At 39.1% G+C, this 24,803-nt stretch overlaps 1 protein-coding gene across 1 annotated transcript; it reads left to right on the forward strand.

Moving 5' to 3' along the window:
* Positions 1-1,359: 1,359 nt before the first annotated feature.
* Positions 1,360-23,516, forward strand: bcan (brevican). Its single transcript, XM_055163435.1, has 17 exons — positions 1,360-1,413; positions 4,723-4,805; positions 6,084-6,479; positions 7,960-8,134; positions 9,481-9,608; positions 10,609-10,902; positions 11,356-11,453; positions 12,756-13,364; positions 14,332-14,716; positions 15,159-15,305; positions 15,820-16,032; positions 16,564-16,674; positions 16,773-16,931; positions 18,635-18,717; positions 18,830-18,974; positions 20,725-20,907; positions 23,410-23,516. Exons 1-17 carry the CDS (start codon positions 1,388-1,390, stop codon positions 23,514-23,516), a joined length of 3,342 nt encoding a protein of 1,113 aa, XP_055019410.1. The 5' UTR covers positions 1,360-1,387.
* The last annotated feature ends 1,287 nt before the right edge of the window (positions 23,517-24,803 follow it).

Below are 24,803 nucleotides of genomic sequence, written 5' to 3' on the forward strand. Positions count from 1 at the left end.
CGAAACAGTGTGTGTTTGCAGTTTGGACAACACTCAAAACCAATATTGCCCAAGCCATTTTCCCACTCTGGATTAACTTCACACTTCTGAGCCCATAAGCTCCTCATATGGGAAGTAATATCACTAATTCCTGGTAAGACTTCATTATTAGCACAGCCTCAGAGGGGGGCTGGGGATTTACATAGGACTGACTAGAAGTGTTACTGTTGACACTTTTTTAAATATGGTGTAGACAGTTTTGTATTAAAGGTGCATTGTGTAACTTTTCTGGTGGAGGGCCCGTCAAATGCTTTTTTTCATGGATATGCTTTGCCTAGAGTGTTTCACAGTATGACATTAAACCTTTCTATCTTCATGGAGACCAAACCAGACCGAGTTACTGGTCAGATCTGTGGAGAAGCAAACCCACTCACAGTCAGAATGCCTGTTTTTCTAGGTATTTTTGAGCTGATAAAACCACCAGTAATTGAATAAATGTAAGGTAGAGCTGTTTAATGTCATACTGTGGAACATTACCAAGTAGAGTAATGACATATCCATAGAAACGAGCAGGTGACAGAACCCCAACCAAAATGTTACATAGTACACCTTAAAACTATGCTGACATGTTTTCTACCCTTCCCATCAAATTTGTACATTATATTTCAAAGATAAACTTAAGCTGAAATAGGGCTGTCAAAAGTAGGATTGCACAGATATAAGGCCACATGGTAATATAAAAGAAAGTACTACGATTTAATGCTGAAATGTTGCCATAGGCCATTATATCACAGGTCTACCTTTTAGCTGGACACGATTAGTGACCATGGGAGACCAGTAGCCTACATTCTGAGGAGTGTGAAGGTGTTACACAGTGTTATGAGATCTTTCATACAGTGTCTTGTCATCTTTTTCCATATGGCCATTGTAGCCTATTGTTTTGAATAGTTTTATGTTATTATTTTATTATTTAAATTCATCATAACTAGAAATAAGCTAATAACAGGATGATAATAATAAACATAATAAATATAGCCTATAGCAGTTTGTGTAAAAGTATAGGCCTGGTTTAATTTAGGCCTAAATCAGAACTCTCCAGCTGTAGTGAGGGAGGGAGCTGCTTTTCCTCTGTTCTCTTTATTAGAAGCAAAGGGGACTCGTGTGGTCCGGAGAAGGGGCAGGGCTCTGGAGGAGGAGGGGGGCCTTTATTTATACGGCCCGGTGCAGCGTGCTTCCCTCGGCTCACCTCTCCTCCTGTCCTCTTTCCCTTGCTTCCTCCTCTCCTCCGCCTCTCTGGTCCTCCGGTCGTTGCCCAGGCTCAGGGCAGCAGCTGTAGCGGGGGTGTTTAGAGCAGACCTCGGACTCACACGCCACGCACCTGCACTCTGGAGACGGGCACAATTTGCAAATGGACCCTAAAACTCTGAGAAAAAGGTTTGTCTCATAAGTTAAGTAGCCTGCACTTAATACTGGAACTTAGTTTATGTTTTGGTTTTAATTATTACTAAAGTCTAAAATGTAAATAGCCTATAGGCTGCATGCTGCGCTGTGGCTCATTTAAACCTGTCATTTTGGTGGCCAAACTCTATGCTGTGTTGGCATTTTTACTGTACTTTTAAGACTACTTACTCCCACCCTTATATTGGGTTTTTTTTTTTCATGCATTTGTTAGGCTAGATCTTTTTGCATTTTTGTTTTTGACAATGGCAATTTAATTAAAAGGTCTGCTTCGGTATTTTTCATTGATTTGTTGAGAAACTCATTCCCATTAGGTTTCCAAAGAAGATCCTCCTCCATCATTTGTAAAATTTGCTAAAATACTACATAGAGAAATGGCCTTGGCCATAAGTTTGGTCTTTCACAGATCATTGATCCTTGTAGAAGATGCTTTTTGCAGACACTTATGTCTTGTGACCCATCCACTCTTTTGGCCCTGAAGTGAGTCAGCACAGGCTCAGATGGAGCATTGCTTTAGACTGAACAGATCCAATGCTTCTTGAATATCAACATGTGAGGGCCCACCATCTCTGTTCCTCCCTCTTCCTTCCCCTGCCCTTCTTCACCCTCCTTGGCTGCTCCTCTCTTCCTGTAAGGCCAGGCGGGGGACGGAGGTTGCCACGGAGATGGACAGACCAAGTCATTTGAGGTGGCCCGATGTGGCACTGGTGCTGGGCCAACAGTGAGTGGTGGTCTGCACTGCAATCTGTTCAATGGGAAAAAGGAAAACCAGTCAGCAGAGGAGGATGAACTTTAAGAGAGGCTATTCACATCACATCATAATTTAGCTTTGTCCACTCATTGTTACACGTTCTATTTGAACTTTTCTTTACACTTTGCAGATCCGCTGTTGTTTCCTGGCATTCTGTTTTTTATTTGATGTGGCCAGTCCCGCCTCCTTCAGTGTGAAGATGTGACGTTTGCTGCATTTTAATTAAACAGATCCAGTGCATCTGGGCCTTTCACACCGCTGTTTTATACACACAGAGATTTGATTTGAAATGACAAAGTACATACTACAGTACCATTTGAGACACATTATTTACTTAAATTTATCATGTAAATGTGAAAGACTTTTGGCAAATAGACTGAAAAGAATCAAGGATGACAGGATTTTTGGTGCCTTGTGATGCATTGTTTTTTGTGGCATTTTTGCCACTTCTGACTTTTAACCAAGATGAATTCTGCACTCACATAAGACTGTTCCTCTCTTTCTCTTGTTGCCATTGACAGCCCCAGTAATTATAAGACATCAAAACTATACATTTTAATAACAGACTATTGAAGTGTCAGTATCCCACAGATCTGGGAAAAAGACAGACAAATATTGGAGCTGATTTGTTATCCATCCCTCATTTAAATATATTCTATTGTAATTACAATGCATTAGTCTTCATTTTTTAATCATTCCATACCCAGTGGGGGTAAGCTACTATTGTGTCCACAACTGCCTGGGGCAGACTGACAGAAGTGAGGTTGCCAATATGCACCATTGTTGCCCTCACCCACACACTGCACACACACCAGGCAGTGTGTGGATGAAGTATCTTGCCTAATTCCTGGAATTCCCAGTGGTCTCCCATCCAAGTACTAACCAGGGCCAACCCTGCTAAGCTTCTGAGATGTGAGGAGATCTTTGATAAGCAGGACTGGTTGCAGATGTAGAACCATAGAATCCTTACCTCAAATTCAAAAGTTTGAGCCCTTTTAACTTGGTAGGCGTTAAAAGCCCCTCTCAAAATGTGTGCTACTTCTTCTGTAGTAGAAGAGTGAGGTGAGTGGGCAGCCTCTCATGACCTTGACTGACCTCAGTAGCCTGAGCTGTGGTCACACGTCCACACTTCTGTTGCTGTTTGTTTAGCTCATAAACAGCCTCTGCCTCTTTGAGTCGTGACATTACACAAGGTCACTCCTTCTCTCTGTGACACATTTACATTTCATTTGAATACTGATATGTTCTTTGCATCTCAACAAATACTGTGTACAAGTCATAGCTGTGGTTAAATGTGCCTGTCAAATAGAATCGTAATCAGAAAATCTGAAAAATTACTCAGTTACAATCGCAATGGTAATTAATTAATTAACTTCTGTTCAGAATAGAACTGGATAAAAGAAAAATAATCATGGGTTCTTTTCTTCATATAGCTCGATTTTCAATTGGATTATTGTTTGTCTTATTAAAAACTAATAAAAATTGCTTTCTATTTGAGATTCCTGAAGATGAACCACATAGCCTTTTAATTATTGCCATTTACTACCAAAAGAGTCAAATTTCTTCCTTCAAAATCTAAATTCTGCTCAAACCACATGCTGTATTGACTTTAAATTATACTAGGTCTATACTTAATTGTTCATTAGGACAGTATAGAAGTAATTGTTTGAGATAATCAAGCCAATATTAGCTATTATGACCCTAGTATCAAATACATTTTCGGTTGCATTTTACTGTCCATTCACTTTTTATGCAAAACATAAACCTCAAAACATTGACTCTCAAGGACATGATGAAAAGGATATGATCTCTTTTTTACTGTTGTTGCTGTTTGCTGTTGCAAAAATAATTGTGATATTCTTATTTGCCCCTCCTCTGTGTGGGGAGCAGATGGACAGAGGCAGCGCTGTGTCCTTGGGTCTTTGTCGTGTCTTTGAGGAGCAGTGGAGAGTGAGCAGAATCCTGATGTCTCACAGCCAGACCAGTTACATTAGCATTATGATTTCACTTGTGCTTTCCAAGGAGATTGTGCTTTTGTTATTCAACTTAAAGTGGAGATAAATCAACTTATTATAAACTCAACTGCATATGTGTGTCAAAGAGTGTGTTTTAATAGCATTATCTACTGTTCCTGTTCCCTTTTCTAGCAATGTTATAGTTTGTGAGTTGCACAGTTAAAGGTGCATTGTGTAACTTTTGGGTTGGGGGTCCATCATGTTTGTTTCTATGGATATGTCATTGCTGGGCCTGTTACGTTCCACAATATGACTTTAGACAGCTCTACCTTACATTTATTCAATTACAGGTGGATTTGGGTGCCTCTCCAGAGATCTGACTTGTAACTTGGTCTGATGGTAAAAGGGTTCAATGCCGTACTGTCAAACATTTAAGAAAATAACATCTCCATGGAGAAAAGTATTTGACGGACCCTCCACCAGAAAAGTTACACCTTTTAGTAGCAGAAAAAAAAGTGGATGTAGTGTTTTGTTGCACTAAAATGTCAGTCAGACTGGACATGTTTTGTTTCTCCACAGACTGGGAGCGCCTGTGTCCGTGCTCTGGTGCACTGTGTGTCTGCTGCTTCTGCCTCCATCCTCCTCCTCCCACCACGAGTCTGGTAGATTACACACACGACATCACCTGTACATCACATGATTTATAGGTGATGTAAATCATGGCTTATCAAATCAAACAGCTCAAAAGAGTACAATATAAAATGACTGAGACACCTGCCATTTGCTGTCAGCTGAACCTGATAACCCAGACCTGAGCATTGTCCAGCTCCCGGGCTACATACCCTGTGGCTGACTCCAACTGGTTCAAGCTAATTTGGAACTACAAAATAAACATATTTTATAATTTTACCTCATGCATGGACTAAAACTGCATGGCAATCCATCCAATTTCTTCTGATTCGCTTCTAACATTTTTTCTAGGTCTAGGTTACATGCGCAAAGACGAGTTTACATTTTTCTCTTCAAAACTTAACTAGCGTTAGCTTAGATGCTAACACTGTGAGCTGCTCCTGTTGATGACTCCTGTAAAGGTCTTTAAGACATTCTTTTATTTATAAATGTGTACATTACATATGTAATTTAAGTACTGGTAGTACAGGAGCAGGCTGTACTTTAGTACGTTTTTATTGCTTTTTAAAGTATAATTTTCTGTGGTTCCGCTTACTAAGTCTATGCTTAGACCTATACGCAGAATACTTGACTTTTTTTGCAAACACCATCATTTGAACAACTTCATTGTCTTCACTTTTTCATTGCTTGGTCATAACATATACTCTTACCAGCTTGTCAAAAACAATCCCGATTTCTGCGTTTTATAAAGAAATACAATTAATATTATGCAGATTGAGTTAAGCATTTTGGCCTGGCCTTCTACAATATTTTCTGTTTCTCATGTGGCCCAATGGAAAAAATAATTGCCCACCACTGTCATAAATTTTGTATTTCAAACTTGACTTGAGCCACAAGATTCAAATGCAGATTTGTAAATTCAGTCCTGCTTTTATCCAGACTTTTGGCTCTTTTTGGGGTATTTAAAAATGTAAAAATGTGTCATTTTGATCTTAATCTGGATAAAAAATGTGAAATACTGGCCCCTTGACACTGTTTGTAGAATCATTAACTTATTAAAACTTTTTCATTTTTAGTTAGCTTATTTTTTAGTTGGACTTTATTGACAAGTACTACTTGTCTATAATTACTTCTAAGTCATTCTTTCAGTACAAGAGAATGATACAAAATTAAGACAAGATTATTTCTTTTTACTATTGTCCATTGTTCTTCTACTTTATCTTCTGACTTCATGAAAATAGTTAATGAAATAGTTCAATGATTAGTTGTCTAAATGTATAAAAGTACACTAATGCTTGTTGTCTTTCCAGATGACTCCAGTCTGCTGCAGGTGACCATCCCCGTAAACCCTCCTGTGCTGGCCGTTCTGGGGGGCTCCCTAACTCTCCCCTGCCTGGTCTCGCTCGCCCACCCCCCACCCTCGCCCTCCTCCAATGGGCGCCTGGCCGTGCTCTCAATGCCCCGGGTCAAGTGGACGGTGGTGAGGGCGGGCGGTGAGGAGACGGAGATCCTGGTGGCCAGAGGGGACAGGGTGAAGGTGAGCGAGGCTTACAGGGAGCGGGCGTCTCTCGTGCACTACCCCTCCTCCCCCGCAGACCTGACCCTGGCACTGGGCGAACTCCGGCACAACGACACAGGCTTCTACCGCTGTGAGGTGCAGCAAGGCCTGGAGGACGCACACGATGTGGTGCTGGTCAAAGTCAAGGGTAATGCTACCGACAAATTAGAAAATATTGGTTACAAAAGTGTAGATTAGGGATGGGAAATAAATAATAATGCCGTTTATCATGATAAACAAAAGAGTAGTGGGACATTTTATGTAATCGTGATAATGGCCATTTTATCACCAAAATGTGCAGCTACTTATCCATCATAGTCTCTGCTAGATCATTGTTGTTTTCACTGATAACAAAGTACAACACTGTAACATTTGTTTAAATATGGAACTTATTCATAATATTAAAATTATTAATATTCATATCCATAAAATTTTTAAGTGTCAGCAACTTTAATAATTATCGGGATATAGATTTTTAATCACAGTTAATACATGCATCATGAATTTCGGACTTCGGGTCATTGCATGATGCATACTGGGAAGGATTTTTCGAAAGTGAGAAGTGAGCATCAAACCGCCATGTTTGTTTTCCCAGTGGGATGGCAAAGCCAGTCTTTCCTAGTGTTTTGAACCATGTCGCTTTTGTTTCTGGTTCTGATATCCTCATATTTTAGTTTTGGGATTCAGACATCATAATTGTGTGGTTGTTGGATGTCCTAACAGTGGAAAACGGCTCGACAAATTTGTTTGCGAACTCCATAACTGCAAAAGGGAATCAGATCTGTGTGACTGCAAACCTCCGTTCAAATTTTCCCTATTGTGTAATTTATATGAGACCTCCAGTTTAGACCTTCATCAATCATAACTCCTAAAAATTTGTCTGCTTAAATCTGCTTAAAAATCTATAGGAGCACCAAAACCCATCTGTATTTTCATCCCTTCTCTTCGGTCCTCCTTTGTGTGACGTGTTACAGTGATGGATTGTTTTCTCATTCAATGCTCACAAACCAATAGATTCTGGATCTCCTGACCACACACATTTGGGACCTCATATTTCAAGTTTAGAACGCCTGCCTTTTCATGCGCAGAGGACTGATTTCATTCACGCAAAGATACAGCATATTTTGCACTGTAAAATGTTTGACAAATGCCTATGTTATTTATTTGAATTATGTTTGTCTGCATCGAAAAATACAATACGAATCAATACTAAATCAAAACAAACAAACCAAAAAGTTAAAATCTCTCCTTCTCCTATTTTCAGTTGAAGATATTAGATTTTTTTGTGTGTAATCCGAGTCACACCGGCGGGTTTCAAATAACAATATATTGAAAAAGACTGAGGTATTGAAAAGTACTATTTCTCTCAAAACTGAAAAACGTAATTTGTGTTTTAGTTTTTCTGCACATATTTTTAGATCAGTTCAAGCTGGGGTGGAGCAAAGAAAATGACAAGAATGGAAAAAAAAAAAAGCAGTAATTATTATAGCAGGGGATTTTCAGTGCAATTTAATACATAACTCAATCATAGTGAGTATTACATGGTACTGGATCAAAACAGACTTGGCTAAATGTCTCAAAAACACTATATATATATATGTATAATTCCATCTCCGTGTGTTTCCCAGGGGTGGTTTTTCATTACCGTGCTGCCTCCAGCCGTTACGCCTTCACCTTTGATCAGGCCCGTGAAGCCTGTGAGGACATCGGGGCTGAGATGGCCTCTCCACAGCAGCTCTATGCAGCCTATACCAGCGGATACGAGCAGTGTGACGCAGGCTGGCTCTCCGACCACTCAGTCAGGTGACCACCACAAGCACAGTACATAATAATAATAGTAGCATAATAATTGTACATAATACTTGCATAGCACTTTTCATGACACTCAAAGACACAAACACAAAGGAAGCAGTTTTGAACAAGTTTTCAGGGTGTTTTTGAAGATTATGCGTGTAGATGAGTCCTCTGAGTCTCTGTTATATTTTGTAGAGAAATTACTGTATTTTGTGGACTATAAGTCGCATTTTCTTTCATGGTTTGAGCGGTCCTGCAACTTCTACTCAGGTGCAACTAATATATTAAAATTTTCAGACTGACAGCTGCAAGAGGCTCTAGGCTTGTGTGTTGGTTTTGTGCACATGTCTCCTGCAGAAAAGGCCACTGTCCTGCTGCAAGTAGTGAAATATACAGCAGAAAAAAGTAATCAAGCAGCAGAAAGATAGTTTGGAGTGAGCGAGAAACTTGTGAGGGACTGGCAGAAAGCGGGAATGGAGAACACAACTTCACAGCAACTGAGCCGTGCGCAATGCAACTTTCCTGGAAGTCATTGGATGACAAAGCCTGGATTTCAGTGACAACCGAAGTTGCGCGGAGTTGCTCAGAAGTGACACCGAAGATGAAGAATTCAGTGGATTCAATGGATTTTGTGATTTGGAGTGAGATGGAGACTTTGGTAAACTTATGTTCTGTTGTTTATGCTATAGTTATCTGAATAACTGTTAATATGTTATGTTAACATTACGCCTATTCAGCCTGTTGTTCTTTATTCTTGTTGTTGTTATTACTATAATTTGCCTTTCATGATGAAATGTCGGTTCCTGGTCCCTGATTTATAAAATAAATTTCCCCCAAAAATGCGACTTATAGTCTGATGTGACTTATATATATTTTTTTCTTCTTCATTATGCATTTTTTGGCTGGTGTAACTTATACTCCGGAGCGACTTATAGTCTGAATGATAATCAATAAAAGCTCTTTCAATCTTTTTAATGTTTTTTTCTTTCATTTTTGTCTCTTTACATTTTTTTTTTGGCAGACTTTTATTTGTCAAGATTATTCACATCAATGTAACGTCAATAGTTTGAATAATTAGATTTTTGGTGTGCACTGAAGATAGCCACTGATTCAAGGGTTCTTTTATATTTGGTGCCCCCTAGTGAAGCTTGCATGAAATTTACAATTTGAGAGTTAAAAAAATAATAATGGAAGCTTGTTTAGGATTATACATTTCTACCTAAACTGGCTGTACATGATTGTTTTTCTCTTTTCACTATTTCACAAAATTGCATGCCACAATTTTTTAAATGTTAGATTTTTTTGTATAAAATTAAGTGTTTCCTATCTTTACTTGTGTGTCTTTGTGTTTCCAGATATCCGATTCAGATGCCCAGGGAAGGCTGTTTGGGGGATTTGGATGAACTGCCCGGGGTCAGGAACTACGGGCTCTTAGAGTCAGAGGAACTGTACGATGTCTACTGCTATGTAGAAAACATCAGGGGTGAGTGGGATTCTTTGCTTACTTTTTTAGTAACATTACCACTCGACATTATTAGACATTCATTTCAATTTGCAACTGTATCAAAATTGTGGCTGCATAGACTGTAAACTTAAGTGGAATGAGGGAGTGTGACATTAACCACAGTGTACAGTGGCAGTCTAATGTAGCCAAGTGAGGCAAAGGAAAATAAGGCACCTGATTGGCCTGTTATTATTGCTGATCTCTTGATTTAAAACAAACATTTTAAAGGCAGAATGAGAAGCCTCACAGTAGCTGTTACAGAGAGAGAGTTGCAGATTTTTCATTAGAAGTCAACTGGAGTCAGACCTCAAAGTTATATGTTATTGACTTTGTTAAAGAAGACCTATTGTGCTTGTGTCTGCAATATAGTTATAATTTATGACACCCGTGGATCATTATAATTTGTACATTTTACATCACACACTATTTTAAAACTACTTAATAGTAGTAATAACACGAATAAAACAAGTCCGTTTTACAAAACTGCAGAGCTCAATGGGAGCGGACGTCACTGTGAATATCATCACAACACAAAGCCGCAGTGGATTATTTTTCATTTGCACCAAAATGACTACCCAGCGCTGCTGAATGCTACATGTATCACTGATTAAGAAAATAAAACTGGAGAACGAAGTACAGAGCAGTGGGCGTGTACGGGTGGCAGTGAAAACGGGGGTTGATTGACAAGATGATGCCTTGAAAATAAGCGATCATAGGTTGTTGAAACATGCAGAAATCACTCCAGTTACAACTTTGGAAGAGTAAATGGTGAAACAACTATAAAAGCTCTAAAAAGATGATTTTGCAAAATAGGTCTGCTTTAACACTTTTTAAAAATACTTTTTTAAAGCCGAATACAAAAGATGCGTTATGTTCATACCAAAAATACAAAGATCTTATCTGTCAACTGTACCCCATCCCTAATCAGCAGTACTTTTTTGTTAGTATATAATTACATAGTGGTCTTGGTTTCTCTTAGGTGAGGTGTTATATGGCCCTGCCCCCGAGCGCTTCAACTTCTCTGAGGCGAAGTCTTTCTGCCAGTCCCTGGGAGCAGAGCTGGCGACCACCGCTCAGCTGTACGCCGCCTGGAACGACGGCCTGAACCACTGCAGCCCCGGGTGGCTCGCGGACGGCAGTGTGCGCTACCCCATCGTGACCCCCAGAGAGCGCTGTGGGGGAGGGGAGCCCGGGGTCAGGACTGTCTATCGCTTCAGTAACCAGACAGGCTTCCCTGAGCCACACACACTGCATGATGTGTACTGCTTCAGAGGTAAGAGGGCAGAAACTAGGGCTGAAAGGTTTGGAGAAATTGTAATTGTGGGATTTATGTTTTAATAAAAGGATTCTGTTCAAACTTCACATTTTAAACACATCCAGAAGAAATGACAAGAACACTGAACCGACAATCTAATAAAAGAATCACATTCAGAACATTGTGGTTTGGGCTGCTTTTTCAGTCATACATTACCTGTCAAAAGTTTAGACATTTTTCATTTATTTTCTTCCTTTTTTCCATGATTATTTACATCAAAACTGTGAATGGACACACATACACAAATACACACATGCAGATTGCAAAATAATCCCTTTTCTTTTTTTTCTTTTTTTTAAGATTTCCTTGTTGGTGACACCTGAGTCATGTCCTCAAATATGCCATTGCTCAGGAGAAAAGTTTCCTCAGTCTGTACTTTGCTCACTCCTCATGTCCCTGTTTCTATTTCAGGTGAGAATGGTGCTTACACAGACTCCCCTCAGGGTGAGCCTGCCACACAGCCCGACGACACGGACCACGACATCATTTACTCCATTCACTCATTTACAGTGCGTGTGACAGGTTTCATATTTTTATAATGATTATTTGGTTTGGTGGAATAGTGCCTGTGCTAAATATTTGTCATAGTTTTGCATTGCTTAAGTGGCATTTTGTGGAAGGAAGGAAGAAGCGATGAGTATGTCATTAATACCGTATTTTCCGGACTATAACTCACTACAGAGTCTGAGTCACACCAGCCAAAAAATGCGCTATGAAGAAGAAAAAAACATATATAAGTTGCACTGAACTATAAGTCGTTCCTTTTGGGGGAAATTTATTTTACAAAATCAGAGACCAGGAACCGACATTTTATCTTTAAAGGCAAATTATAGTAAAAACAACAAAACAAACAGGCTGAAGAGGCGTTAATATGTTAATGTGACATATGAACAGTTCTTCAGATAATTATAGCATAAACAACAGAACATAAGTTTACCAAACTCTCCATCTCACTCCAAATCACTAAATCACTGTATTTTTCCTCCTCTGTGTCACTGCTGCACGAACTCCGGAGATAAACCATAGATCCACGATGTTAACAGAGCGCCGCTTCCTCTTCTATGTAGCTGTCGTCAGACTCAGCATCAGTTCCAGTTAGAGGCCTTTCTGAATCCCAACAGCATGGTTTCGTTTGTCACTGAATTCCAGGCTTTGTCGATTCATCCAGTGACTTCCAGGAAAGTTGCATGGCACACCCGCCTGGTTGCTGTGAAGCTGTGTTCTCCATCCCCGCTTTCCGCCAGTCCCTTACACGTTTCTCGCTCACTCCAAACTTTCTTTCTACTGCTCGATTACTGTTTTCAGCTGAATATTTCACTATTTGCAGCAGGACAGCGGCTTTTTCTACAGGAGGCATGCGCAGTAGAGTGAAGTGACAGTGGTAGAGGAGTAATAGATACTGACACACAAGCCTAGAGCGCCCTCTCGTGGCTGTAAGTCTGAAAATTTTAATATATAATTCGCACCGGATTATAAGTCGCAGGAAACACCCAAACCATGAAAAAAGTGTGACTTATAGTCCAAAAAATACAGTACAGTGTATTTCATCCAAAATGCATGGACAATGTACATTTTACAATTTACAAGGCATTTTTCTGCTTGTTTTATTTTATTTTATTTATTATTTCACAAAACAAATCTGTCAACATTCAGTTGTATTAGTCTAATTATTGTCAATTTATACAAGTTTTGCTCTTGTCTTAACATTACAGGCTGCCAGGTAAATAGTTGTAGAATTAACTTTACGTATGTCTGTATTTATCTGCTGCCTGTGTCCAACCAGGAAGTGAAACTATCATATGTACTTTAAGGAAGAAGACATGGATGAAGTGACATCTCAAGACAGCCCCATGGTCCACCACACAGAGGAGCCCATAGAAAACCTCTCTGCCACTCCAACACAAGACTATACTACAGATAATCTTCATACTCCAATACCTGAAAAACACCTAACCACAACCTATATGGAAGATATAGTCATAAAAAGCGAGTATCATGAGTCTTTTCAACAAGTTCCTTTAAGTTCAGATTACACAACACTTCCAGATGACAGCACTGAAGCTGTAGAATCCACCTCACCCAGTGTAGAAGGTTTTGAGCACTTGGACCATAACACAACTGAAAGTCTAATAGAAAAAAATGAAACACAACATGTCTTCATTTCGCATACTGAAAGCGATTTTACTAGTTCGCGTGAAGACCACACTTTGGAGTTTGAAATAGACAATTCAACCATAGTCCTTGAAGTTTCTGAGGAGCTTGAAGAAAAGACTACTGTCTGTGATGAGATGTCCCAGGTCACCGATCCAACAGAAGAAGAAGATTCAGGAGAAGAAGATGAAACAGCAGCCAGTGAGACGACAGAGGAACCCGGACAGGAGAGCACAAACCCTGCACCGGGACATCTACTCACTCCAATTGTAACTGGGGCTTATTCCACTTCTGCATCAGGTATATCATTGTGCTGAGATTTTTTTAAAGCTTTGAATTGTTATATTCACTCAAATTGGCACACTCAACAAATATGAGCAAAGAATCTGAAGTGTAGCCTGATTCATCAGCCGGTTTCAGTTCGTTGGAAACTGTCTGACCTTGCAGTGTTAGAATTTGTTCGATCGATAGTAAGCGGGTACTTTTTTCATTTAACCAATCGCTGCTTTTTGGTCGTGAAGTATGTAATGCACCACTAATGGGGCTAACTGGTATATTAAGCTTTTCCCAAATCCGTAGGAAGAAGAGCAATAACGTCTTTCCCCTTGATAAAATTCACCAAACATTCTCTTTGTTATGACTTTAAATCCTTGATTTCGGGAATCGTTGACAACTCTGAATGTATGGCTCTTCGCTGATTTGCTGGTGCCCAAACTCACATTTTCATGGTTTTTGCAAACTGTCTAGTGTATTCCGAAAAAAAATATAGACAAAATACTAATACAAATGCAAAAAATGTTGATGTCACAGAACTAGAAATATCCCAAGATGAAAAACAATTAGTATGAATCAAGTGTATCAAGTATAAACAGTTCTAATGTTGCCTACATTTGTAATACTATAGTTTTTTTGTTTTTTTTTTTTTTTACAAATTTATTTAGTTATTATGTAACTTTTCTTGGTTCTTATTATGTAACTTTTCTTGGTTCACCACCTGTATTTTATTACCTTACCTGGAGTGTTCCGCAGTATGACATTAAACAGACACAAGAGAATCTACTTACGGTAACAGTTTATGTTTTTCACAGCATCATTTTTAGCAGTAAAATAAAAAGCAAGCAAAATTATTAGATGTTTTAGGAGAAAATTACTCAGTGAATCTTTAAGTACATTACACACATACTAGGCACTGTGGCTATTGTGAATCAATAATTTAGATTTTTGTCTTTTCAACAGAACCTCCATCCTCTGACATTCTTGAGCTCACTACAGTGGCTTCTCCAGATGATCTACCAATGCTCCAGAGTTCTCCTCTACCTTCTGAAGAGGCCCACACCTGAACCACTGACTGACACTGACCACTCACACACGTCTCTCCACGCAGTCACTTTCATTTCACCCACATACATCACACTGCCCTCTACCCCTGCGGAGGAGGAACTCATCTCCCAAATCTCCACTCACATTCACCAAAACACAGAAGAACCAGACGAAGAATTAGAAGGAGACAGTCAAGCTGAGATGTTGAACGTCACCATATCTGAAGATGGGTCTGGAGAGTTGTCAGGTGAAGAAATGGAAGTGAATGGACATAGTTTGAGTCCAGAGCCTACAGCCAGAGGTGGGTAGTACATTTATAATATAATAACTTTTTTTAAACTTTGCCCACAACCACATTGCCCAGTTTCTAATCTGGGCAGTACCTGGGGGACTGAAGAAAAGAGAGGGGGGAGGAGGGGTGGGGTCTGGAGGTATACAAACACTCTGACTGGTCTAATAGGTATCCACGCTACAAACTTGGCCCCTGTAGCCAGGTGTTTGTATCAGAAATACCTGGCTGTAATCAGGGTAGTCCTGCGTGATGTCAGTGCTGTGGCCACTGGAGTCACTCATAGATTTACATGTTTTTGACCACAAAGCTGCAAATATGGAAAAAAAACACACTCACTTGAGTACTTTCTTGTACCACTATTTTCTACTTTTACAATATTAATATTATTTTGAAGTAACATTACTCTTACTTCAGTACTATTTTTGGCTCTTCCTCTGCCCTCTGCCTACAGTGGACAGCACAACAGTAGATTGGGACTTCCCGCAGATAACCCTGGTTTCCTATGAGAGCGTGACACTGGGCTGGGAGCCGAAGTCCGATGGGCCACCCCAAGAGTCTCGATCTGAAGTACTTTATAGCCCCGTCACCACGGTGACAGGTGAGGCTGAGGCAGGGACAGGGGTGGAGCACCTGACAGAGACCAACCGACAGGAACATCAATGGTGAGATTCAAATGCCTTGCCATTTTTATTTGTAAATATAGAGACACTTGTGAATTTCTTTTGACCCAAAAAGTGAAAATCAAGTTGCAAGTCTAAATAAGTCTAAATATTATTGCCGGAACCCAAAGTTAAAACCATACAAAAAAAAGACTTCCACTGAATGGTGGAAAACTGATCTATCTCCATGGAGAATGTTCCGAAGTATGCCTTTAACTTCCTATTTCCATGGAATCGTTCAGGTGTCACCTTTCTGGAGGTGTCACCTCCAGAATGTTACACATTGTGCCTTTAAATTAGGTTTGTTAGTGGCATGACATTCATTTCAAGTGGGTATAAACCAAAATTTCATTAGATTCATTTTCAAATGAAAACCTCTGAACTGTAATATGACTGCACTTGTGAGATACCAACACATCCCCTGCCCTGACGTGTGCTGTATTGAACTGACAGAGCCTTGGACAGAAGAGGACGACTCCATGTCATCAGGGGAAGTCTGTCCATGGCATTCTTATGAAGAAACATCAGATGATCCTCTCACACCAGATGACCAGGACGTGCCCCTCCACACCCCCACCCCTCAAGAAGTGACGGGAGACGTGGAGGCACACCCAGCCATGGCTGCTTCTGTCCCAGAGGTCAGGATGTCCGCAGCAGGTTTGTCAGGTACGTCACGTGAGAACTGTAAAGGGGCAGTCACCCACTTAGTTATTATTTATAAAATGTGGGCCATCCTTCTGTTACGTGCCACTGTCTGCCAGCAGGGTCTTATATTTGGATAATGTGGACGTAGACTGTACAGATACACTGAATCTAATTTTACCCTAGCTAGACCTGTCACAAAAATTACTATAATGACTTATAGCAATAATTAATGTGAATTAATATGAAATGAATATGAACGCTAGAACAATATTTTTTGGGGCTCAGTACTTCAAATATTCTGAGACTGAAAAACACTGCAGATTTTTAGAGAATCAGTGAATGATGCTAAACTCTGTTAATTTGAGATGAGAGAAATGTCATTGTATCTCAAAATTATGGGTGATCCTTTGTTTCACATGCGTCACTGCTTATCATTTTTCTGTAGCTACAAATCACGCTTTTAAATATGTTATGGGGACAGGTTTATTTGACACTGTAGATATTTTGTGTAACTGATTAAAAAACTTTAATCTCTAATTGTGTTTTTATCAGACACCTGCCTACAGAGCCCCTGTTTGAATGGAGGAACCTGTATCGAAGAAGTATCCAGTATATTTTCATGCATCTGTCTGCCTGGGTACCATGGGGACCTGTGCGAGTTAGGTAAACTTTTATATTTTAGTTTAGTTTAGTTAGGTAAACAATTATATCTACAAACATTATTAGCGTAACAATTAGCATTCCTCTTTGGTTGTGTGCAGACCTGGAAATGTGTGAGCCGGGCTGGGATAAGTTCCATGGATTCTGTTACCGTCACTTCTCCAGTCGTCAGAGCTGGGACACAGCCGAACAGCACTGCCGTCTGTGTGGAGGGCACCTGGTGTCTGTCATGACCCCCGAGGAGCAGCACTACATCAATGGTGAGGCTATAGGAGCTGCACCTGGGTGGTGCTTGTAATATGTGACAAAATCAATAGTTGTCTAATTGTTGTGTCTATCCTTTGAAAATTCCAGTTTGTGCATTATTTGATGCTTTGTCCTTCCAATTACATTAACTTAAATTATAAATCGGATGTTACATCTCAACATTCACTCGTCATGTTACTCTTACTTTAGTACTTTTACCAAATACTTTTTACTCTTAATATATCTCTTCTTGGACCACTACTTTGTACTTCTACTTGAGTACTGTTATTTTGTATCATGCTACTCTAACTTCAGTAAGTTTTTTTGCTACTCTACCAGCCTCTGACTGTATTCCACATGGACGTGGAATACTGATTCAAGTATATTAGCATCTTATTTAAAAATGTAGTATAGACAGTATTTATATTTTACGCCTCAAATATAGTGGAGTCAAAGTAATACGCTCTCAACAAGAAATACAACCCAATTAAAGATCCTCAAAAAATAATTAAGTACTTCAGTAAAGTAACTTAATTACTTTGAATATGTGTCTTCAAACACACGAGAATTGTAGAAAACAAAAAACTATTGTAGATAAGTACATGAAATGCCATGTTGGACCACCAGATGGAGGCAAAGATTTGCTTCAGAGACTTGCTGCTTGGACCACTCATTTGAACACGTACGTTTTAGGATAGTGATGGTTATGCTCGTTATGCCCACAGTAATAATGAAGTAAACACAACTTTAAAGATGAAAGCAAAAACAAAGATAATATCGAATCAACTTTTTTGTTGACTATAAAAATTTTATAGTTATTTCCCTTTACCATTTAAACTCTCAAAGTTATTTTGTGATTTGTGCATGTTTGAGTAATCTTCAGTCGCTCACATTTTGCTGATCAACCATTTTTACTCCCACTGCTACTTACTTCAGCTCTTTGTTGTGATGACGTTTACAGCGACATCAGCTCCCATTGGGCACTACAGTTTTCTAACGCAGAAATCAGTAGATTTGTTTCTTTTATTAAGTCATTTTAGATGAATATTGCTATTTAAATTGTCCATATGATGACATAAAGAGCTATGGGTGTTGTAGATTATAACTATAAAGCAGACGACAAGATAAGTCGTCTTTAAAGTCGTCAGGAATGCAGCATGCTTGTCCTGACACCACATTATGATAGTAGATAGCAGATATTACCAGGAAAGACACAACAAAAAGCCTTTAATGCCCCTCCCTCATTCCACAGCTTCTGTTGGTATCAGATCTGGGGTCGCCATCACACACACTGCTGCTGGGGGCTGTGGAACCCTCTCAGCTGCTACCATGGCAGCCTTAAAAACACATACAAATTTATATTTCAAAAAAGCATAGGCTAAAAAAGACTGAAAGCTTATGTGTATATTTGTGTGGAATACAGTATCACATTTAAAATACGTACCTACAAAATATTTTATTATTACATTTATATATATATTTAAATTTTTATAGTATTATTGTTATTTTATGTTATGTATGGTATGTTTATTTATTTATTTTATTTGCTATTTTCTATTATCTATTTAATGGGGGAAGGACAAGTACAAAGTAACTGGTACAGTATGTGAAAATGACATGGTGAGTTTTATTAAATGTCTGTGTAAATGTACTGAAACATGTAATATCTTTTTAATATTGTATAATTTTTCCAGATTTTTTTACATCTAATTTTTAGATAAATTCAAAGAATATCAGTGGATTGGACTGAACGACAGAACTATTGAGGGAGACTTCCGCTGGTCAGATGGCAGCCCTCTGGTCAGTATATAGAATACCTTGTACACTTTGTATGTTTTTGTTGTCTCAATCACATGGATTTAATAATGTATGATATTTTTTCTCTAATGGCCACTGTCAACTCTGTGCTCAGTTGTATGAAAACTGGTCCAAGGGGCAGCCGGACAGCTACTTCCTGTCTGGAGAGGACTGTGCTGTGATGGTGTGGCACGAGCAGGGCCAGTGGAGTGATGTGCCCTGTAACTACCACCTGTCCTACACCTGCAAGAAGGGAGTCAGTGAGTGAACTTCAGCTTAAGTGATTTTAAAGGGGCTGTACTGTACCTGATTTTCTTCTGTGTAGTTAAACCATGTAGTTGATTTTTTTTACCACAGTGCAGATACATTGTAGCACTATTGTAGTGCACTGTTAGCATGCTAATTATTTGCATTATCATGACTGCAGAACTCAGCCCTGTCCTCTGAAAGTTGTGAAACGCACTTATAAACTCATTATGGTGAATACTGTATTTTTCAGACTATAAGTCGCGCCAGACTTGAAGTTGCACTTTTTGGTGGAAATTTATTTTATAAAATCAGGGACCCGGAATCGACATTTCATCTTGAAAGACAAGTTATAGTAATAACAGAATGAAGAACAACAGGCTGAATAGGCATTAACAACGTAACATATTAACAATTATTCAGATAACTATAGCATAAACAACAGAACATAATTTTACCAAAGTCTCCATCTCACTCCAAATCACTAAATCCATTGAATTCTTCATCCTCGGTGTCACTTCTGAGCAACTCTGCGCAACTTTGGTTGTCACTGAAGTCCATGCTTTGTCATCCAATGACTTCTAGGAAAGTTGCATGTTGCACCCACCTGGTTGCCGTGAAGCTGTGTTCTCTATTCCTGCTTTCTGCCAGTCCCTCTCGCTCACTCCAAACTTTTCTCTCGATTACCGTTTTCTGCTGCATATTTCACTACTTGCAGCAGGACAGTGGCTTTTCCTGCAGGAGATATGTGCAAAAAACTAATACACAAGCCTAGAGCCTCTCGCGGCTGTCAGTCGCACCAGAGTCGCAGGACCACCCACACCATGAAAAAAAGTGCGACTTATAGTCCGAAAAATACGGTAATTAAGATGCTTGGAATGTAGGTACAGCCCCTTTAACAAAAACATGTCTGACTATTTGTAAATCCAATCATTTCCTTTTGTAAATAATGCTACTCAGCTTCTTCAGTTGTTGTATTTACTCCACTTTACTGCTTCATACTGCTTCATACTGCTTCACCTTTAACTCCATATTATTGCATAACTCCCTGGCATACTTCATCCTGAACTAATTGTAATCCTTCCTTTTTGGACTTTTTTAATGAACCCTTTCATTTTTCACCTAAGGATCACATTGTAAAAACAGAACAAAACAGACAAAAAATCTGACAAGTGTGACCATCTGCATATAACTGTAAAACACTTTGTTGATCACAAACCTATAGAAGAGACTCTGGTATGGTGCTGTGTGTCGCTGTATATGCATTCCAAAAAAATAATGTAGACGAAAACTAAACAAGTGTGAAAGGGTTTGTGAGAACTACAGGCAAGTTTGTGGGTAACGATGAAACATTTTTTGGTTAAGTAATATTAGTATCCTAGAAGAATTCTTTGTAGTACTCATGATTTGTAGTATGAACATGTGTCTTCACCAGTACACCTGGGATTTTTCCACCACCGAGCATGGAGTGAATGAATAATGCACAAAATTGTTAAGTGATTTTGAACATCTGAAGACTGTATTTAAGACAAATGTATATTATTTTACATCATTATATTAAGTACAATGTAGTATTTTACAGCTATTTTCATAAAACTTCAAAATCTATAGCTAGCTTCATTACAGAATTATTATTTTTTTCATCCACCTATCACCGATCCCCACTCATTCCTCAGCTAATCCACATCCTAACACTCCCTCATAGTTCAAATTAGTTGTAAGGAAATTTCAGACGTGACTCACCGTGTTGTGTACTTTTATTAGCTTCGTGCGGTGAGCCTCCAAAGGTCGCGCACGCTAAAGTCTTTGGCAAGAAGCGTTCGCGTTACGAGATCAACTCCATGGTGCGTTACTACTGCGAGGACGGCTACATTCAGAAACTCAACCCGGTCATCAAGTGTCTGCCCAGCGGCTTCTGGGAGGAGCCACGGATTACATGCATCCCAAGTGAGTCCAGTTCCTTTTGCTGACCATTAAAGGTGCATTGTGTAACTTTTTGGTTGGGGGAATGTTCCATAGTTTGACAGTATAACAGCTCTTCCTTACATTTATTCAGTTGTGGTTTTATAGTTCAAAAATACCTAGAAAAACAAGCATTGTGACTGTGAGCAGGGTTGTCTCTCCACAAATCTGACCTGTAACTTGCTCAGGTGTGATCTCCATGAAAATAGAAAGGTTTACTACAATACATGCATCACGAATTTTGGACTTCCGGTCACTGCGCAATGCATACTGGGAAGGATTTTCCAAAAAAGTGAGCATCAAACCGCCATGTTTGATTTCCCAGTGGGATGTGTCTATTGACAAAGCCGATCTTTTCAAGTCTTTTGAAACATATCGCTTTTGTTTCTGGTTCTGATATTGTCATATTTTAGTTTTGGAATTCAGACATTATAATTGTGTGGTTGTTGGATCCAAACAGCAGAAAATGGGCTTCAGAAGTTTGCGAACTCTATAAATGCAAAAAGGAATCAGATTTGTGTGATGGCAAACCTCCGTTCAAACTGTTTCCCTTCCCAACGGAATTGAAAAATAGTGAAAGGCAAAGGCAATGGGCAGGATTGATCCCCAGGAAGGACAAAAAAGGAAACCTTTGGCTGCCTAAGAAATCATCCTGAGTTTGCAGCGAACATTTTGTATGTGAAGCACCATCAACGCAAAACCCCGATCCCTCGCTCCACCTTGGTTACGAAAAGTCAGCGCCAAAGCAAAAGGCACCAGCTGTTTGCCAAGAAACACTTTCCACTGCAAAGTGACCAAGACGTGATGTTGCTGTAAAGCCACAAGAGCAAGAAAGTGCAAGCTCAGCCTGTTTGTCTTCTGTACCTCTCACTTAACAAATGGGATCCCACTTTGTTGGCACTCCACATACAAAATGTTCGCTACAAACTCAGGATGATTTAGGCAGTGAAAGGTTACCTTTTTCGTCTTTCCTGTGTATCAATACTGCCCATTACCTTCGCCTTTCACTGTTTTTCAAATCCGTTGGGAAGGGAAACAGTTTGAACAGAGGTTTGCAGTCACACAGATCTGATTCCCTTTTGCAGTTATGGAGTTCGCAAACTTCCGAAGCCCATTTCCCGAGTTGTTTTCCGCTGTTAAGACATCCAACAACCGCACAATTACAATGTCCGAATCCCAGAATTAAAATATGACGATATTAGAACCAGAAACAAAAGCGACATGGTTCAAAAGACTAGAAAAGACTGGCTTTGTCAATACACGCATCCCAATGGGAAATCAAACATGGCAGTTTGATGCTCACTTTTTTGGAAAATTCTTCCCAGTATGCATTGCGCAATGACTAGACGTTCGAAATTCGTGATGCATGTATACTGTGAAACCTTCCAGACAAAGCAATAACAAATAACAAAGCAATAACGAAAAGCATTTGACAGACCCTTCACCAAAAAAGTTGCACAATACACTTTAAAGAGCACATATTACGCAAAATTGCCTTTTTCAAGCTTTTGACCATGTTAGAATATTGTTCCCTCATCAAACACATATATCAAGTTGCATTTTCCTTCATTCATTCACGCTTCTTTGATTAATCTTGTGTAGTAAATTCACTCCCCACAAAGCAGTTTGAATTTTCCCAGGTTTGTTGCATCACAGCATATTGTATATTGTACATTACCCCGTGGTGAGTCCATAAATCATCACCATCATTACTACTGTGTGTTTACATTGTCAACATGTCTGGGAATGTTTCTTAAAGAGCTAACGTTTGTGTTTTATTCCCCTCATTGGTAATTCTCTCTGCTGCCAGTAGATAGAGCCCTACTCTAGATTTCAGTATGGGGAGTGGCCAAGCATGAAAATAATTACTGGTTCTTTACAAAGACATTATCCTAAGTTCTAAAACATGAGAAGCCAAAGCAAAAAATACTGAAGAGCATGTTTTATATGTTGTAATGTTTTTTCCTCATCACAAACAGACCTGGAGTTGTGTTTTGTTTCATTCACACATGTTTAACACATAAACCCTGCATATTCAGGCTTAGTTCTTCTCTCAAATGGAAAACACTCCATCTTGTGATGTCATGAGGCAATACAGGAAGACTCCATTGTGTTTTTAAACTCCATACACCTTCACATACACCTTCACTAGAATAAACCTGGAATTGCCAATCTCTACTAAACAAAAGGTTAAAGGTAGGTGTTAACTTGAAAACGACACCTTCATGACATCACAAAGTGGAACAGAACATAGACAGATTAATAATGCAGGGTTAATCAAACATGCGCATGAAACAAAACTCAACTCCAGGCATGTATTTGAGGAGGTAACAACATTCTAACATGGATTAAAGCTCACAACAGACAGTTTTTTTAATGACATTTAAAGGCCAATAACAATACAATAATCCATAATGTGTGTTCTTTAAAACATCTTTACATCAAGCTAAAATGTCAACTTATCTCATGATTTTATTTACTTTTCAGATTTTGCACATTTGATGAAAGAGGCCTCTGTCACCACTCCCCCAGCTGAGAGTGTGACTGCACAGAAGTCTGCTCCACAGTTCCGGTACATCAAATGGGACATCTAATTATTATTACTACATTATTATATTCTGTGTATGACTGTAATAACTACTGCACTGAATCTAAATGTTGCTGTTGAAATAGATCCCATATCATGACATGCATAGTCATAGATGATATACGACAATGGACAATCTGGATGTTATATGTTTTATGATTATAGCTGATTTTTTGTTTTGTTTTTAAATAACAGAAAATGAGTCTTGAAACTGTCTCTTACTGATAAGTGCTGTTATGAGGCAGTAAAGCTGAAGTTGGAATAAGGGAATACCTAAACTGTATATTTTGCACGTTGTACATTACCACATTTAAACTGCAAACACTTTTATCCTGTGACTCATATGTTCACTTTAGATAGTTTTTATCTGCATTCTGACACTTTTCAATAATAAAAATGCTCCCCTCTGCCTGCTGTTTATTTAACATTTATTACATTAGTACTTGGATGGGAGACCGCTGGGAATATTGGGTACCACAGTGGGGCGCCAGTGGCAAAAACAGTTGTTTACCCACATTGCCTAGTATGAAAGTGGGATGTGTATAAGTGTTGGTGGTGGTCAGAGAGGCCGATGGCACAGATTGGCATCCTCACTTCCATCAGTCTGCCCCAGGGCAGCAGTAGCTACAATAGTCTGTCAGTGTCTCATTTGGGTTGCCAGTTTCAGTGTTGAAATCCAGTTGGTGTAAACCTGAAAGGACTCCCTCTGATCTGAATCCTCTCTACTTAATCCCCAGTGCCTGCAGTCAGCCATTAATCAGTGCTAGTGCAGCCTCTGCAGCTCAGTGAGTGCCTCTATCTGCAGATTTAGGTACTGGTAATCCAGGTTCACTAGTGATTGTGATACCCCTTTAAAATCACGCAGGCCCCATACTGTTTCTTTAAAATGTAGGCATTTATCCAAATGAAACACTTGGGCATGGGAAATCTCAAAACTCGTATTTTCTGGCATCGTAATTTCAACATAATGGATAGACCCAACTGAATGTTGTAGTAGATGATTTATTAGCAGTAAAAAGGTTAGGTCATGTGTCATCTATGAAATACATTTTCATAATATCTTTTACACTATAATAAATTATTATATATGACATTTCTTGTCATCTTGTAGAATAATAACATGGATAAATGCAAGCACCTTTAGTTGTATTTACAGTATCTATTAAATTCACAAATGAAGACACAGAAAATAGTCATATCATTATATAAATACTTACAGTCCCAAACAGAGTCATAAAACAAATAAATTAAAGCAGCAATAGTATGATTTAGACCCACATCATAGTTACCCACT

Source organism: Boleophthalmus pectinirostris, unplaced genomic scaffold (assembly GCF_026225935.1).
Source record: "Boleophthalmus pectinirostris isolate CB_2022bp ecotype Guang Dong unplaced genomic scaffold, ASM2622593v1 HiC_scaffold_6, whole genome shotgun sequence".
NCBI lineage: Eukaryota > Metazoa > Chordata > Actinopteri > Gobiiformes > Gobiidae > Boleophthalmus > Boleophthalmus pectinirostris.

Coding starts and splice junctions, on each gene's coding strand:
- bcan (XM_055163435.1), top strand. CDS start 1,388: ATGGACCCTAAAACTCTGAGAAAAAG. Junction 10,903..11,355: donor TGATGTGTACTGCTTCAGAG/GTAAGAGGGCAG, acceptor TTTCTATTTCAG/GTGAGAATGGTGCTTACACA. Junction 18,718..18,829: donor GGTCAGATGGCAGCCCTCTG/GTCAGTATATAG, acceptor CTCTGTGCTCAG/TTGTATGAAAACTGGTCCAA.